Source organism: Ochotona curzoniae, unplaced genomic scaffold (genome assembly GCF_017591425.1).
Source record: "Ochotona curzoniae isolate NIBS_2020 unplaced genomic scaffold, NIBS_Ocur_1.0 patch433, whole genome shotgun sequence".
NCBI lineage: Eukaryota > Metazoa > Chordata > Mammalia > Lagomorpha > Ochotonidae > Ochotona > Ochotona curzoniae.
In genome coordinates, this window is record NW_024467010.1 from 1126026 (window position 1) to 1140202 (window position 14177).

The 14177-nt window shown below is 49.3% G+C and overlaps 1 protein-coding gene across 4 annotated transcripts in view; it reads left to right on the plus strand.

Annotated features, from left to right (window-relative positions):
• The window catches only part of LOC121167931 (clusterin-associated protein 1), a 43779-nt gene that overhangs the window by 18454 nt on the left and 11148 nt on the right, over positions 1-14177 (plus strand). The window contains exons 8-13 of one of the 4 annotated variants that reach the window (XM_040997657.1): positions 19-160; positions 1797-1869; positions 3742-3849; positions 7095-7150; positions 7375-7431; positions 9584-9771. In XM_040997657.1, coding sequence (XP_040853591.1) covers positions 19-160; positions 1797-1869; positions 3742-3849; positions 7095-7150; positions 7375-7431; positions 9584-9733 — 586 coding nt within the window. In that variant the 3' untranslated portion in view covers positions 9734-9771. Of the gene's footprint in view, positions 1-18; positions 161-1796; positions 1870-2881; positions 3058-3741; positions 3850-7094; positions 7151-7374; positions 7432-9583; positions 10235-14177 lie in introns of those variants that run through there. The other 3 variants (XM_040997656.1, XM_040997658.1, XM_040997659.1) reach the window with 3 other exon arrangements.

Consider the following 14177-nt stretch of genomic DNA (forward strand, 5'->3'; position numbering starts at 1 on the left):
ACTGCTTTGTCGCGTTAGGCCTGCCTTTATGGATGAGTATGAGAAGATTGAGGAAGAATTGCAAAAGCAGTATGATATTTATCTCGAGAAGTTTCGAAATTTAGCGTACCTAGAACAACAACTTGAAGATCATCATAGAATGGAGCAAGAGAGGTTTGAGGTAAGCACTCAGCCTGTCCAAACAGCCTGTTCCTTTTGGTCTATTGCTTTGTACTTGGTGACATCCACTCGCACATGTCACCCTCATAGTCTGGAGTTGTTGTTGGAAGCCTCGTGTTTACCTCCCGGCTTAGTCGGTTGTGTTAGGTTATCCGGGTTGGGTCACGTGGGAGCCGTGTGGTCCCACAGCATGTGAGCTGTGCCGGGCTTGCTGCCCTCTCTGGGTTAGTGTGCACTGCACGGCTGAGCTGATCTTGAGGACAGTTCCAAAAACTTGCTTCATTGGTTCATTTAAGGTTTATTTTCAAGCCCTAGTTACTGAGTCACCCAAGATAATTCATTAGAGACTGCTTTATAGAGAGGAGTAGAGGTTTACTGATTGTGGAAAACAAGTATGAGTGACCCAGAACCCACCTGACCAGCTGTCCAGTTCCTGTCAACCCATGCTTTTCAGGAGAGAACATTCCAGATGCTGGCATATGTGGAATTCTGAGCAGGGAACGGGGAACACGCTGTCACCACATCTTTTAGGCATGGTTCATCTTTACCAAGAGTAGTCATTGAGACTCTGTGGTCAAGGTAGCATACCATGTCCCTCTTTGCCACACTCTTGACAACTTTGAGTTAGGTAGGCTGTTGTACAGACTTGGCATTGGGATGACGTGGAGTCACTGTGTTGTCCAGGGATGACCAGCAGAACTGATGTGTGGACATGTGCTAGCTACCAGTGTGACCAGCATCCCATATCAGAACATCCCAGTGGCTCTGTTTCCAGTTCAACTCCCTGCCAATTCACCTGGGAATGCAGTGGAAGATGACGCAAGTGCTTGGGTCTTGCTGTTGGGTCTGTGTTGGAGACCCAGAGGTAGTTGTAGGCTTCTGGCTTCTGCCTGGCCCAGCCCTGGCTGTTACGGCAATTTATGGAGTAAACCAGTGAATGGAAGATGTCTTTCTGCCTCTGTCTCTTGCCCTGCCTGATGCCGTGCCTTTCAAATGAAATACATCTTTTTACTAAAATATATATATATATTTTGTGTATATATATATATATATTTATTTATTTATTTTTATTGGAAAGGCCAATCAGATTTACAAAGAGAAAGATCTTCTACCTGCTGTTTCACTCTCCAAGTGGCCACAACAGCTGGAGCTGAGCCAATCCAAAATCGGGAGCCAGGAGCTTCTTTTTGGTCTCCCACATGAGGATCCCAAGATTTTAGGCCATCCTTCACAGCTTTCCTAGGCCATAAGCAGCAAGCTGGATGGGAAGTGGAGCAACCGGGTCATGAAACAGTGTCCATATGGGATCCTGGCGCTTGCAAGGCAGAGATTTAGCCACAGAGCCATTGCACTGGGCCCTAAAACCCATACTTGCTTCTCGGGGAGTCAGAGGCTGTACCTGTGCCATCAAACCTTGTCTGTTGTGCTGCTGTCCCATGTACTCACGTGGTGATGCTGAGTCGTATAGGAGCACCTCCCACAGTGTGTGGCCGACTGGACCTGCTGGTGCTGGTTCTCTTCCCCTTCCTTTCACTCTCACTGGTTCTGAGTGTTACACTCAGCCGTGTCACACTGTGTAGAGAGCCAAGTCCCCAGCGGGGCTGCCTCTTCTGAGCCTCACTCCTCATCTTCCACAGGAGGCTGAGAACACCTTGCGCCTGATGCAGAACAAGCTGAAGGAGGAGGAGAGGCGGCTGCTCAAGGCTGGAGGTCAGGCAAGCTTTCTCCAGAGACTTCTTTGGGCCCCCTCTGCTACCTGGGAGAATTATCATACCAGTTTTTTTTTTACCTTTGCTTTATTTATTTATTTATTTTTAAATTTTTATTACAAAGTCAGATATATAGAGAGGAGGAGAGATAGAGAGGAAGTGGAGCTGCCAGGATTAGAACCAGAGACCATATGGGATCATATGCATTCAAGGTGAGGCCCTTAACCACTAGGCCACGCCGCCAGGCCCTACCTTTGCTTTAAAAAGTATTTTCTTTCAACTCTTCTTTTGTTGTGGTAGGATCTGCTGTTTTGAATTTTTAAATGTGCAAAACATAATTATAGGTAAAGAAATACCCCAGAAGGCAGTTTCTGAGGTACCTTTTAAGTCCATTCAAGAGATTGGTTTAAATTACATAGGGGTTAAAGTGCATTTGGTTCTTGCGCTAATTGTAGTAATATGTGCCCTGTTTAAATGATACATTTAGTTAGAATTATTTGTAACTACAATAGAGAATTTGGCTTGGCATGCTGAAGGCAAATAGGCATTGGAACTAAGTGGGCACGCAGGGGAGGGCCCACATGTGTAATGATAGTCCCCCCTGCCCGCTCAGAATGTCCCTAGTTATGCGGACTCACTCGGCAAGGTGTCCGCGGGTAGAGAGGCAGGCAGTGCCAGCGCGTAGGCCTGGGTCCTGGAAGGAGTGCTCTGTGCAGCTGACTCACACTCCTCTCTGCCAGCCTCCCTGTGCTGTCGAGCCAGCAGCAGGGGCACGTGGTCTGGCTGTTGAGTTGACAGCTTTGCCACATTGGACTGGACTTCTTGCTGATGGCTTTTTCTGGGTGAGATCTGTTATTCCCTCTTGTATTAAGGATCTAAACCTGAAGCATCAGGATCTGCCATTTCCTTCTGCATCTTACTGTCTGTCTGTTTTCTGGGCTGTCTCTAGTGAGTTTCAGAGCCTGCTGAGAGGCCCCTCTTACCAAAGCAGCTCCTCTCCTTTCTGGTTTCAGGTCAACTGACACCAAGAGCAGTCCAGCCTTCACTTCCCAGTAGTGAGCAAGGCTGGATACTGGGGTCTTGCTCACTAGGCTCGCTTTACCTACTGAACTCAGACTTCAGACAGAGAGAGTTCTTCCATTTGCTGGTTTACTCACCAAGTGGCTGCAATGGCCAGAGCTGAGCTGAGCTGACCAAAGCCAAGGAGCTTCCTCCGGGTCTCCCACATGGGTGCAGGGTTCTGAGATCTTGGGCCATCCTCTGTTGCTTTCCCAGGCCACAATCAGAGCTAGATCAGAAATGGAACAGCTGGGACATGACTAGCACTGGTATGGAATGAAGATGCCACAAGCTGGAGGATCAGCCTGTTGCCAAGCTGAATTTATTTCAAGATTTATTTTGTATTTGAAAGGCAGAGTTACAAAGAAAAGTCTTACAGAGAGATAGTTACAGAGAAGCATCTGTTGGTTCACTCTCCAAATGGCCACAGTGGCCGCGGCTGAGTTAGGCCAAGGCTGGCAGCCTGGTTGGCAGGGGCCATCTTCCATTGCTCTCAGCCTCCATAACTGAGAGCTGCATTAGAAATGGAATAACCAAGACTCCAACTGGTGGCCATAAAGCATCCCAGGCAGCAGCTTTACCAGCTGCACTACAGCACCAAGCCCTAACTGTTCCTTAAAGCTTTTTGGGAAATGGTGATTTCCAGGTTGGTTATATTAAAGCCCTTGAGGGATGCACTGACATTCTGTGGCTCACAGAACTCACATCTCAGGGTTCTGTTCTGTCCCTGTGTTGTCTTGGACCCAAGTGGGTTTTGGTTTTCTTTGCAGTGACAGAGCTCCTCTTGTGCTTTGCCTCCTTGTGCTCCTGCCAGGTAATGATGACTCAGACATAGACATCCAGGAGGACGACGAGTCCGACAGTGAGGTGGAAGAGAGGCGGCCGAGCAAGCCGCGGACGGCGATGGAGGTGCTCATGCAAGGTAGTGCAGCTTACTTCACACGTTCTCGCTATGTCCTGCGTCACAGGACGCCGTGCTCACGCTGGAGCCCACCTGTGTGTAGTGAGTGACATCGGGTCTACCACTGCTGTTGTGCTTAGGCTCTCACAGTGCTCTGGGTCATCTTGGCACTAATGTGGTTGCCCCACTCAAGGCCGGGCCTTGAGGTTCATCGCATAGACCTGGGGCCCCTGCCTGTGTTGGGAAGCTTCACTTCTGGAACTGGAGCTGCCCTCAGCGCCATTCATTATATGCCTGTGGCCAGAGTTAATGTGCAGCACAAGAGCCTAGATGAACACTACTGGCTTTTCAAAAATGTTCTGGTTTCTTTTGTTGTAAAAGATTCAGGCAACACAGTTGAACAGATGTGGTTGTTCCCGCAGGGCCTGGCCTGTCCCTTCCCACCCTAGAGTGCTGTGTGTGCTGGCGGCCTTTCTGCAGATTGCCTTCCATGCATGTGTGCACACACTCACACATACACACAGCCAGATGTAGGCGCCAAGATGGCCTGAAAGTTCTTTAACTTATGTGGGATGAAACTATGTGTAGGATTCTGCATCTTCCTTTCAGTTTTTGTTGTAATTACTTTGTAAAGATTTATTTATTTTTATTGGTAAGGCAGATTTAAAGAAAGAAGGAGAGACAGAGAAAAAGATCTTGCATCCACTGGTTCATTCTCCAAGTGGCCACAGTGGCTACTTCTTTTGTTTATAGAATATATAAACTTTATTTATTATACTTCTGAGCCGATTAGAAGCAGGAGCCAGGAGCTTCTTTCAGGTCTCCCATGTGGGTGCAGGGTTCCAAGGCTTTGGGCCATCCTCTACTGCTTTCCCAGGCCACAAGCAGGGAACTGGATGGGAAATAGAGCAGCAAGGATACAAACCGATACTTATATGGGATCCTAGCTCTTTGAGGTGATTAGCCAATTGAAGTAAAGCACTGGTCCCTATTATTATTTTGAAGATTTATTTGTTTATTTGAAAGGCAGAATTGGGCCTGACACAATAGTGTAGTGGCTAAAGCACTCACCTCGAACACACCAGGATCCTAAATGGGCTCCAGTTCTAATCCTGGCAGCCCCGCTTCCCATCTAGCTCCCTGCTGTGGACTGGGAAAGCAGTTGAGGACGGGCTAAAGCCTTGGGGTCTTGCACTCGTGTGTGGGAGACCCAGAAGAAACTCCAGGCTCCTGGCTTCAGCTTGGCTCAGCTCCAGCTGTTGCACCCACATAAGAAGTGAACCAGTGGATGGAAGGTCTTCCTCTCTGTCTCTCTTCCTCTCTGTATATCTGATTTTCCAATAAGAAGAAATAAGTCTTTTTAAAAAAGAAAGAGTGACTGAGAAGGGGAGAGAAATCTTCTACCCACTGACTCAGTCCCCAAATGCCCACAGGTGTCCAGGACCGGGCTTTATTTAAGCCAGAATCCTGGAGCATCACCCTGGTCTCCCAGATGGGTGCAGAGACCCAACCAACCACTTGGCCCGTCTTCTCTTGCTTTTCCCAAGCCATTAGCCGGAAGCTAGATTGGAAGTGGAATATCTGGGATATGAACCAACACCTGTAGGGGATGCCAGCACGGCACGTGGTTGCAGCCCCTGTCAGTGTTTAAGATGCACCATTAACAATGGAACTTTTAGGTCAAAGATTCCGTAAAATCTTATTGTAATAGGTGCTATCCAGTTGCCCTGTTTTTTTTTTTTTCTTAAAAAGATTTGTTATCTACCACCTGTCCATGTTTTGCACAATTTTCTTATATAGCTAATACATTTCAAGGCTAAAGCCATCTTCATTTCATCATTTTGTGTGAGTTAAGCTACCTAATCTGAAAAGCTCTGAAATATGAAATTTCTTTAGTAGCTCAGTACTCAAAAAATGTTGATTTTGGGGTTTTTGGTTTAGGCATGCTCAGACAGTGAAGTCTGCAGAGGTCTCCAGATCTAAGCAACTCTTCAGGCATAAACTTTTATTGTTAACTGTTTTCTTTTAGTCCCAGCTCAGTGGTCTTCATTTATTATGCTTCTTTTTGATATGCTAATTAGGTGTCCTAGTTTCCTTTTACTTTTTTGAGATTCTGTAGTAGCTTCATGACATAGCATTTATTAAGTTTGACTCTTAAGTTGATGGGTGGAAGCCATACATAAAACATGTTCAATTAGCCCAAGACCACTTAATTTGAGCGTGGGTTCTCCTAAATTCTCTAGGTTACTTGGCCTGTAGACTGGAGTCACATGGTCCTTTTCCAGGCCTGGAAGCAAGGGCTCCAAGCGACATGTGTTCTACGTTTTGTGGGACTGTAGAGGGTTTTCGTCATTGGTGCTCAGTCGTCCCTCCAGGCCTGCCCTGAGCCAGCTGCTCTCTGTGCCACCCACACAGGCTCCTCCTCAGGCCGAGCTCCTTCTTGGGCCTCCCGTGTAGGTGCAGTTCTGCCCTCCTAACGGTCCCCTCACTTGGAAGACAGCCCCAGAGTTCTAGCAGTAGCCATGTTTGAGCATTCTTGACCTCCATGGGAGGAATAGAAGACACCTCCGATAATGAGGAGCTTTGAAAAGCAACCTATTTAAAAACCAAACCAGAATCCACATAGAAATCCATAAAGGTGGAATAATTTTTGCAATAGTTGCTCTGCATGAAAACTAATTAGAGTTCAGTGACTGTTTTTCCCCAAAGCATTTATAGATTACATGTGTGTTTTCTTTCAGATTTATTGATTGGTTAATCTGAAAGGCAAAGCAACAGAGAGAGATAGATACAAGGAGAAAGAGAATTTTCATCCACTGGTTTTCTCCCCAAATGCCCATAATAGAACTAAGCCAGGAGTCAGAGACTCCATCCTGGTCTCCTGCACAGTGTTGGGATCCTTAGTACTTGGTCGTCTTCCCCCTGCCTGCCAAGGTGTGTTAGCAAAGAGCTGCGTGCGAAGTGGAGCAGTCAGACCTAGAACCAGTCAGTATTTCATGTGGCTGTCCATCCATTGGGCTACAATACTGTCTCAACACATTCCTTTCTTTAATGATTTTGTGTTTATATCTGATTTCCTGTTTTCTTTGTAGGACTCAGAGAAATTCCATTTTGACTAGTTGTGGTTCTGATTAGTTGGTTGTACTTGCATGTATTCTTTAGTGTTATTCTTCCTTTTTTGCCAACCTTTCTAAGGGAAAGCAAACATGTAATGCCATTTTCCAGGATTTCATGACTAATTCCTGATTCCCCTCCTGCCCCCTCAGGACGACCCAACAAGCACATCGTGGGCACCATGCAGGGTGGCGACTCTGATGACGACGTGAGTCCTGGCCTACCCCATTAGTGGGTCCCTGTCCTCAGGTCTTGGGCTGAGGTGCTGCCAGCAGCTCGGGATCTATTTGCTGTCAGCCCCGCTCGGAGTTTGGCCTTGAAGGAGCCAGCCTCCTGTCTTTGCTCACTGATGCTGTATTTCTGTCCACGTGCATGTGCTTGTTATACTTTTTTTCGCCTTCTCACTGTTCTTTCCATTCTTGCTTTCAAAAGATGGAAGCAGCACCCGCACTCTTAGGTAAATCCAAGACTTCCAGCTCCAAGAAGCAGGTTGGTTTTCATTTTGACTTGACTGTTGGTGTGTCTGCCCACTCGGGGCCCACAGAGAGCACGCCCAAGACTGCTGCCCCTCTCCTGGGCAGGAAGCCGCTCCTGAGAAGGGATCATTGGGATGGGACAAGAACAGCATCAAGCCAGAAGACAGGGAAGGTTGTGACTGGGGGGTCGTCAGACAGTTGAAGCATGACATAGGCATGAAGGGATGACACAGGACCAGGGTTCCAGGCCAGTCCTCTCCTATGCCCCGTTCTGGAGGAGGAACATAGAGATGATGCTCCCGTGACCAGGGCCTCAGGGAAGCCAGGTGGAGACTGAGTCAGACCCGAAGCACCTCAAGTTTTGCTGACTTGTAACTGAGTCAGAAACCTAATGCTCTCTCACTCTCAGCCTTTGTTTTCTGCAGTCGCTACCTGTGCACAGAGGTGACTGTGCTGGCCTGTCCCAAGCCAACTCTACTACAGTGTGGGACATGGCCCACCAGACAAGGTAGCTCAGAAAATGGGTCTCGTGTTCATGGGAGACATGTTAGAGGAACCAGGAAAGCACCTGGGAAATGAATGGTTCCAACCAGGCAGGTGTGAGATTAAGTAGCTCCCGTCCATCTGACTCCTCTGTCTGGCAGCATAGGATCCTGGAGAGTGGAGTCGGCTCTCCTGTGAGGATGAGCTGGCAGCGAGCTGCAGAGCTCAGTGCCTCCTCGATGCCCGTTCTTTTCCAAGAGCCTGCATCTGCACGTCCTCCTTGGAATAGTACCCAGCCACAGAATGTGCATCTCTCAGGAGCTGGTCATCGGCCAGATGTGTCCAGGGTGGTGGGGACACAGCATGGGTGGAAACAGCCCAGCCCTCAGCATGGGCTCACACCAGCCATACCAGGACTGCAGTAGAATGAAAAGCAGAGCAGACTTGAGGGATAAGGAGTGACAGGAAGGGGTTGGGGAGACTTCTCTGTGAAGTCAGGGCTCTCTGATGCGGGGATGTTGGAGGCCTGAGAAAGGCAGGTGGCTGTGGTGGGTATAGTGGGTATAGCGTTGTACTGGGGAGGGCTTCACAGGATGCAGTGAGGAATGAGTGTGGCAGAAAGGAGCTGGAGAACCATGAGCCCAGGAGTTGTCATGGTCCTGGTATAGGTCAAAAGTGAACACAGCTGAGCCTCCAGCAGTGGTAATAAAGGTTGTGAGCCACAGCTAGAAGCTGGATATGTTTTCAGGATCACATGATTGTGTTGATCAATTGACATGAGTGTCAGGGAAAGGGAGAGACTTGGTCAGCAAAAAACACAGGGCTTTGTTTTCTAAGCTGAGGCCCCTTGAGAAGGGGTTAGAGCATGTCAGGGTTTGGTCTTGGATGTTCCTTGGGTGAATTATCTGTGAGACATCCCCATGCCTGAGTCAGTGACCTGTCATAACTGAAGCCCGGGGAGGTTGGAGATGTGACCTGAGAGCCATGGTGTTGAGGCTGTGTCAGGTGCGGCCCACAGGCCAAGCGTCATCAGAACTTCCCTGAGAGTTTCATTCTGAGCCGGAGCAGTCGTGGGGATTGGTGTGATAGGAGGCTGATGAGCAGGTGCATACAGGGGAACCAGGGAGGACAGTAAGTTCAGCAACTCGAGGAGTTCTGCTAGAGGAGCACAGTGGCAAGAGAGGCAGCAGGCTCATGTTTTTGGCTTTTGTAAGAAGGTTACAGCATCTAGATTCACTGTCAGGAAAGGGGCTGGAGGTGGCCAGCCTTGCTGGTTTACATGTAGCACAGAGCTTGCAATGAAACAGACGAGGTTGGTCACCCTGGACCTAGAGAAGGCTCGCTCTTCATTTCACCCCTTATACCCACTGCCTGTGTTGCTTTCTATCTTCCACCCAGATAGAGCCGGTATGGGGTGCTCCTGAGGACCTGGGAAAGCCAGCCCTGCAGCTGCCAGCTCTGACGCACACTGGGGTGCCATGCTTCTTGGGTGTGTTCCATCCAGCGCTGCACAGCCCACAGTCCTCTTCTCAGGCCCCACAGCCCGGCAGCTTCTCCATTGCTGATCGTGCTTTTATTCCTTGAGTTTCTAGTGGAGAAGCATAGGCCAGTCTGTCAGACAAAGGGAAGGTCTCAGTGGTGAGATGGGACCCCTGTTGCATTTTGCTGTCTTTTCCCTGTAGGATGACTCGGAGGACAGTGAGATTGACATGGAAGATGATGAAGAAGATGATGATGATTTGGAAGATGAGAGCATTGTTATGTCACCGGCTAAGCCCAGCCGAAGGGTCCGAAAGCCTGAGCCCCTGGATGAAAGTGACAATGACTTCTGACCCCCTTGCCAAGCACGTTACAAACTTCAGGCTTGTAGGTAAATGGAAGATGGGAAGGCTGGGAACTGGACGTGTATTCTGTTCCCTATACCAGCTGGACCTGTCACTGTTAATGCAGTTATTTGTTCTTGCATTTTTGCCTCCCACATGTGGATTCCACAGAGTTTAAATAAGAACTGTCCCAAACCCCAAAGCCTTGCTTTTGCCTTCTTTATCTCCTGCCACCTGCTTAGTGCTGGCGTTCTCAGCGATCCACACCCTTGGGACAGGAACTCCACAGCTGAGTCTCGGCTGCTCCCGCGCCTTTCTCCACGGGAACCTGTCTCAGGTGTGGCAGGCCTCTGGCCCCACCAGCAGGGACGTGGGCGGTGTCCCACTGGTCACCACCAGTGTGTCTCCTTAAGGGAAGGAACCAATTCAGCAAAAAGGTTGGTCAGGTCCCCGTTTCTTTGAATAAACCAGAGTGAGTCAGGGAGCAGCATGGAGGAATGCGCGTGTGGTGATAAGATGGGAAGGAAGTGGAGTTTGCTTTTGTTTGCTTTGATGTGAGTAGCACAGACTGCTCATTTGCCTTACAGTTGTGAAGTCAGAAGCTTTGTGAAGTTACTTGTCTTCTAATGAATGTATTGAATTTAGGTTTTGATTTATTAAAGCTTTCCTTGGAAATAAAATTCTTTGCACTCATAACTTAGAAATACTTATTCAAGACAACTTCATAGGTTTGTGCCATGTAAATTGTAGGCAGCTTTATCCTCTCCCTCAGTGTCATGTGGGGGACCCCTTCTTCTCTGGCTCTCAGCACTCAGCTAGTTCAGCAGTGAATGTCGCTGAGCCACATGGCAACCATGCGCTGGAAGGGAGTGCTGGGAACTGAAGAGTCCCACATTGCCCAGGGCCTCACGAATGTTGTTTACCTGAGTCTGACGTGTGCTTTAAAAACTGGATAAATTTTTCTCTGTCTTCCTTGTATGCTCTTTGACCCCAAGCTGAGTGTTATATCAATGGGTACCCTTGTAGGCAGAGGCCATGTTCTCCTGTCTGTTTATAGACAATTCTTCCTCCCTGGGTTAACTGGGTGCCATGACTCCCATTGGCATGGTCCTTCCTGGTTTGAGCAGTAATTTGTCAACAAGGAATTGTGTGAACTTAACGGTCAGTATTAATGCAGGAGTACTTCTGTCGTGACCTGTCCAGGACCAGCATGATTTGGTTTTGACCAAGCAGTAGGGCAGACTTCAGGTTCTAAAGATTGTGTAATTGAGTCTGAAAAACTAGCATTCTGGTCATTGATGGCAGCGTGGTGTGTTGTTAGTTACTTCTATTTATTTGAGAGGAACGAGGCAGAGAGCTTGCATCTTTTGGATTACTACTTCAAATGCCTGCCACGCCTGGGTCTGGACTGGCTGAAGCTAGGAACTGGGAACGTGATTCAAGTCTCGGTGGGAGTCAGGGATCCAGTTATCCGAGCCATCACTGCTGCTTCCCAGGCTCTGCATTAGTGGGAAGCTAGAGTCAGGAGTCAGGGGCTTGAGCAGGGAATCAAGTGTATGCTTAGGAGTGGGGCACAGGCAGCTTACTTGCTGAGTAAATACCCAATCCCCCAGCTTTGTTTCACTAATAGCTAAAGAACTTTTTGAAATGCTTTAAAAAAAAAAAAGATTTATTTATTTTTTTGGAAAGGCAGATACACAGAGAGGAGGAGAGACAGAGAAAAAGATCTTGCATCTGATGGTTCATTTCCCAAGCGGCTGCAATGGCTGGACCTGAGCCAATCTGAAGCCAGGAGCCAGGATTTTCTTCCGGGTCTCCCACATGGGTGCAGGGTCCCAAAGCTTTAGGTCGTCCTCAACTGCTTTCCCAGGCCACAAGCAGGGAGCTGGATGGGAAGTAGAGCTACCGGGATTAGAACCAACACCCGTATGGGATCCTGGCGTGTTCAAGGTGAGGACTTTAGCCACTAGGTCATCTTGCCAGGCCCAAATTGCTTTAAAATGTGTACACTGGGGTCAGTGCAGTGACACAGTGGTTAAGCTGCCTCCTTTGATGCTGGAGTCCCAGAATGTGAGTTCAAATGCCAGCTGCTCCACTTCTGGCTCCAGCTCCCCTACGTTGATGCCTTTGGGAAAGCAATAAGGGATGGCCCAAGTCCTTGAGTCCCCGACCCACGGATGGAAATCCAGGTGGAGTTCCATGCTCTTAGCTTCAACCTGGCCCAGCCCTGTCATTGCAGCCATGTGGGGAATGAATCCAGACAGACTATCCCTCTGTCTGTCATTCTGCCCTTCAAACAAATACATTAAGTTGACAGAAAATGCAAAGGTATTGCTAGCTGTCAACTGTAAAGTCCGAGAAATCTGAAGACTAACACAAGAAATACAGGGTCTCCTCTTAACATATAGAATGGCACCAGTGAAAGGAAACCCCCAGCTGTAGGCAACTGCTTGCTGGGGTTGCCTTGTACCCAGGAAAGTGTTAACACTGCTGGAAGAAAAGCAGCCAGTAATTGGCAGGCATTCTGGGCCTGGCTAATGCCAAATTTGTGTTAACTATGCCAGTGTGCCAGCATACTTGCTTGTTAAAAAAAAAAAAGATATATGGGAGGGGGACCTGCAGGTCCCACTGGAAGAAAACCCTAGGGCCCACACCAGTGGAGTGGGGAGGGCCCAGGGAAGGAGGTTTGGGGATGTGTGAAAGTCGGAGCCGTACCAAGGGAGTACTTTACAGGAATGGAATGACTTCTGGAAATTTCCACAGACTGGGGGGCCACTGCACTCACAGGTAAATTAGGGAATTTAAGACCAAGTAGTTTAGAGAGGAGAAACCTGAGGGCATGTCTGGATCTGGGCTGGGTCAGATGGCATCGTCTACCACCTACTGGCACACATGAAAGCTAGAGCTGGGTGGCTTGCCTCACAGGGCTAGGCCTCAGTACCTGCCAGTGAATGTCGGGGCAGGGAATGGACCATACAAGGCTAGGGCCATGACACTGATAAGCACATGAGAGAACCAGCTCTGGGGACAGATTCTGTAGGGAATATGTGGGTTCAGCCCTGTGGATCTGCAGTGCCCACTGGCTTACATGAAAGCTAGGGGTGGTGATGGACCAAGCTAAGCATGACCACAGAATGGGAACTGGAATTTCCAGGCTTGGGCTCCACTGCTGCTCACAGGTAGGGAGGTTTAAGGTTTGGTAGTAGTTTGGTAGGGAGGAGAAACCTTGACAGTCTGGCTGGGCTGGGCACAGCACACGACTAGAATGGGGTGTGGCCACATGAAGGCTAAGCCCATTGATGCCATCACCAGGATGGGGGCCATGCAGGACTGTGCCACAGTACCACCCACAAGAGTTGGGGCTGGAGGTGGACCAGGCAAGGCTAGGCTGCATCTGTTGACAAGTGCTGAGGCTGGGTCAGAGCCACCAGCATGTGCAAGATCCAGGCTGACAGCGTGCCTGGTAGGGGAACTAAGGGTACTCCCTTCTAGGCTGTGGTTCCCATTGGTGAGTGCATGAATAGGGTTGAGGGTAGACTGATCTGAATATGGCTGTAGCACTAGTCAGCATGTGGGTAAGCTGGGCCCATGGGCAGGTCATACTTGACTAGGCCCTAGTGCCCACTGATACTTGCAAGAGCCTGGGTGGGTGTGGGGCAGGCTGGGCTAAGTTGCAGTACCCACTGGTCCACATAAGAGCCAAGTCAAGGGGTGGGCTATGTAGGGCTGGGCTGTAGCATATGCTGGTGAGAGCTGGAATGGGTGCAGACCAGTCGAGCAAGGCCACGGTACCCACTGATGGATACCAAGACAGGAGGTGGGCTATGTCAAGTTGAGCTGAGCACCCACCACTGCACAAGATCTGAAGCTGGGAGCTGGTCTGATACAGGAACTTGGGGAATTCCCCTGTTAGGCTATAGCTCCCACTGGTGAGCCCAAGAGCTGAGGTTAGGGGCAGCACAGGCCAGTTTGGCCAGTTTGGACTACATGTGGACCAGGTCTAGGGGCAGGTTAGGCTGGGCCATATCATAGCACCCACTGGCAGGTATGAGATCTAGGATGGGGTGCAGGCTGGGCCAGGTTGGGCTGCAATACCCACCAATTCACATTAGGGCTAGGACTGAGAGCTGGCTGGGCTGGGAAAGCCTGTAGTACCCACCAGCATGAGCTGGGACTTGGGGCAGCCAGGGCCAAACCAGGCTGCAGCACCTGCCGGCTGGCTTGAGGCAGGCCATGCCAGACTGTGCCACAAAGTCCAGCAGCACATGTAAGATCTAGGACTTGGAGCAAGGCTAGTTGGGGAACTTCAGCTAATGCCCTGCAAGACCGCAGCTGCAGCTGCCACTGGTGAGCCTGAGAATTGGGACTTGGGGAGGGTCACCACATTTGCTGGCCCGCAAGAACTAGAATAAGTGCAGGTCATCCAGACTTCACTGCAGCATTCACTGGCAAG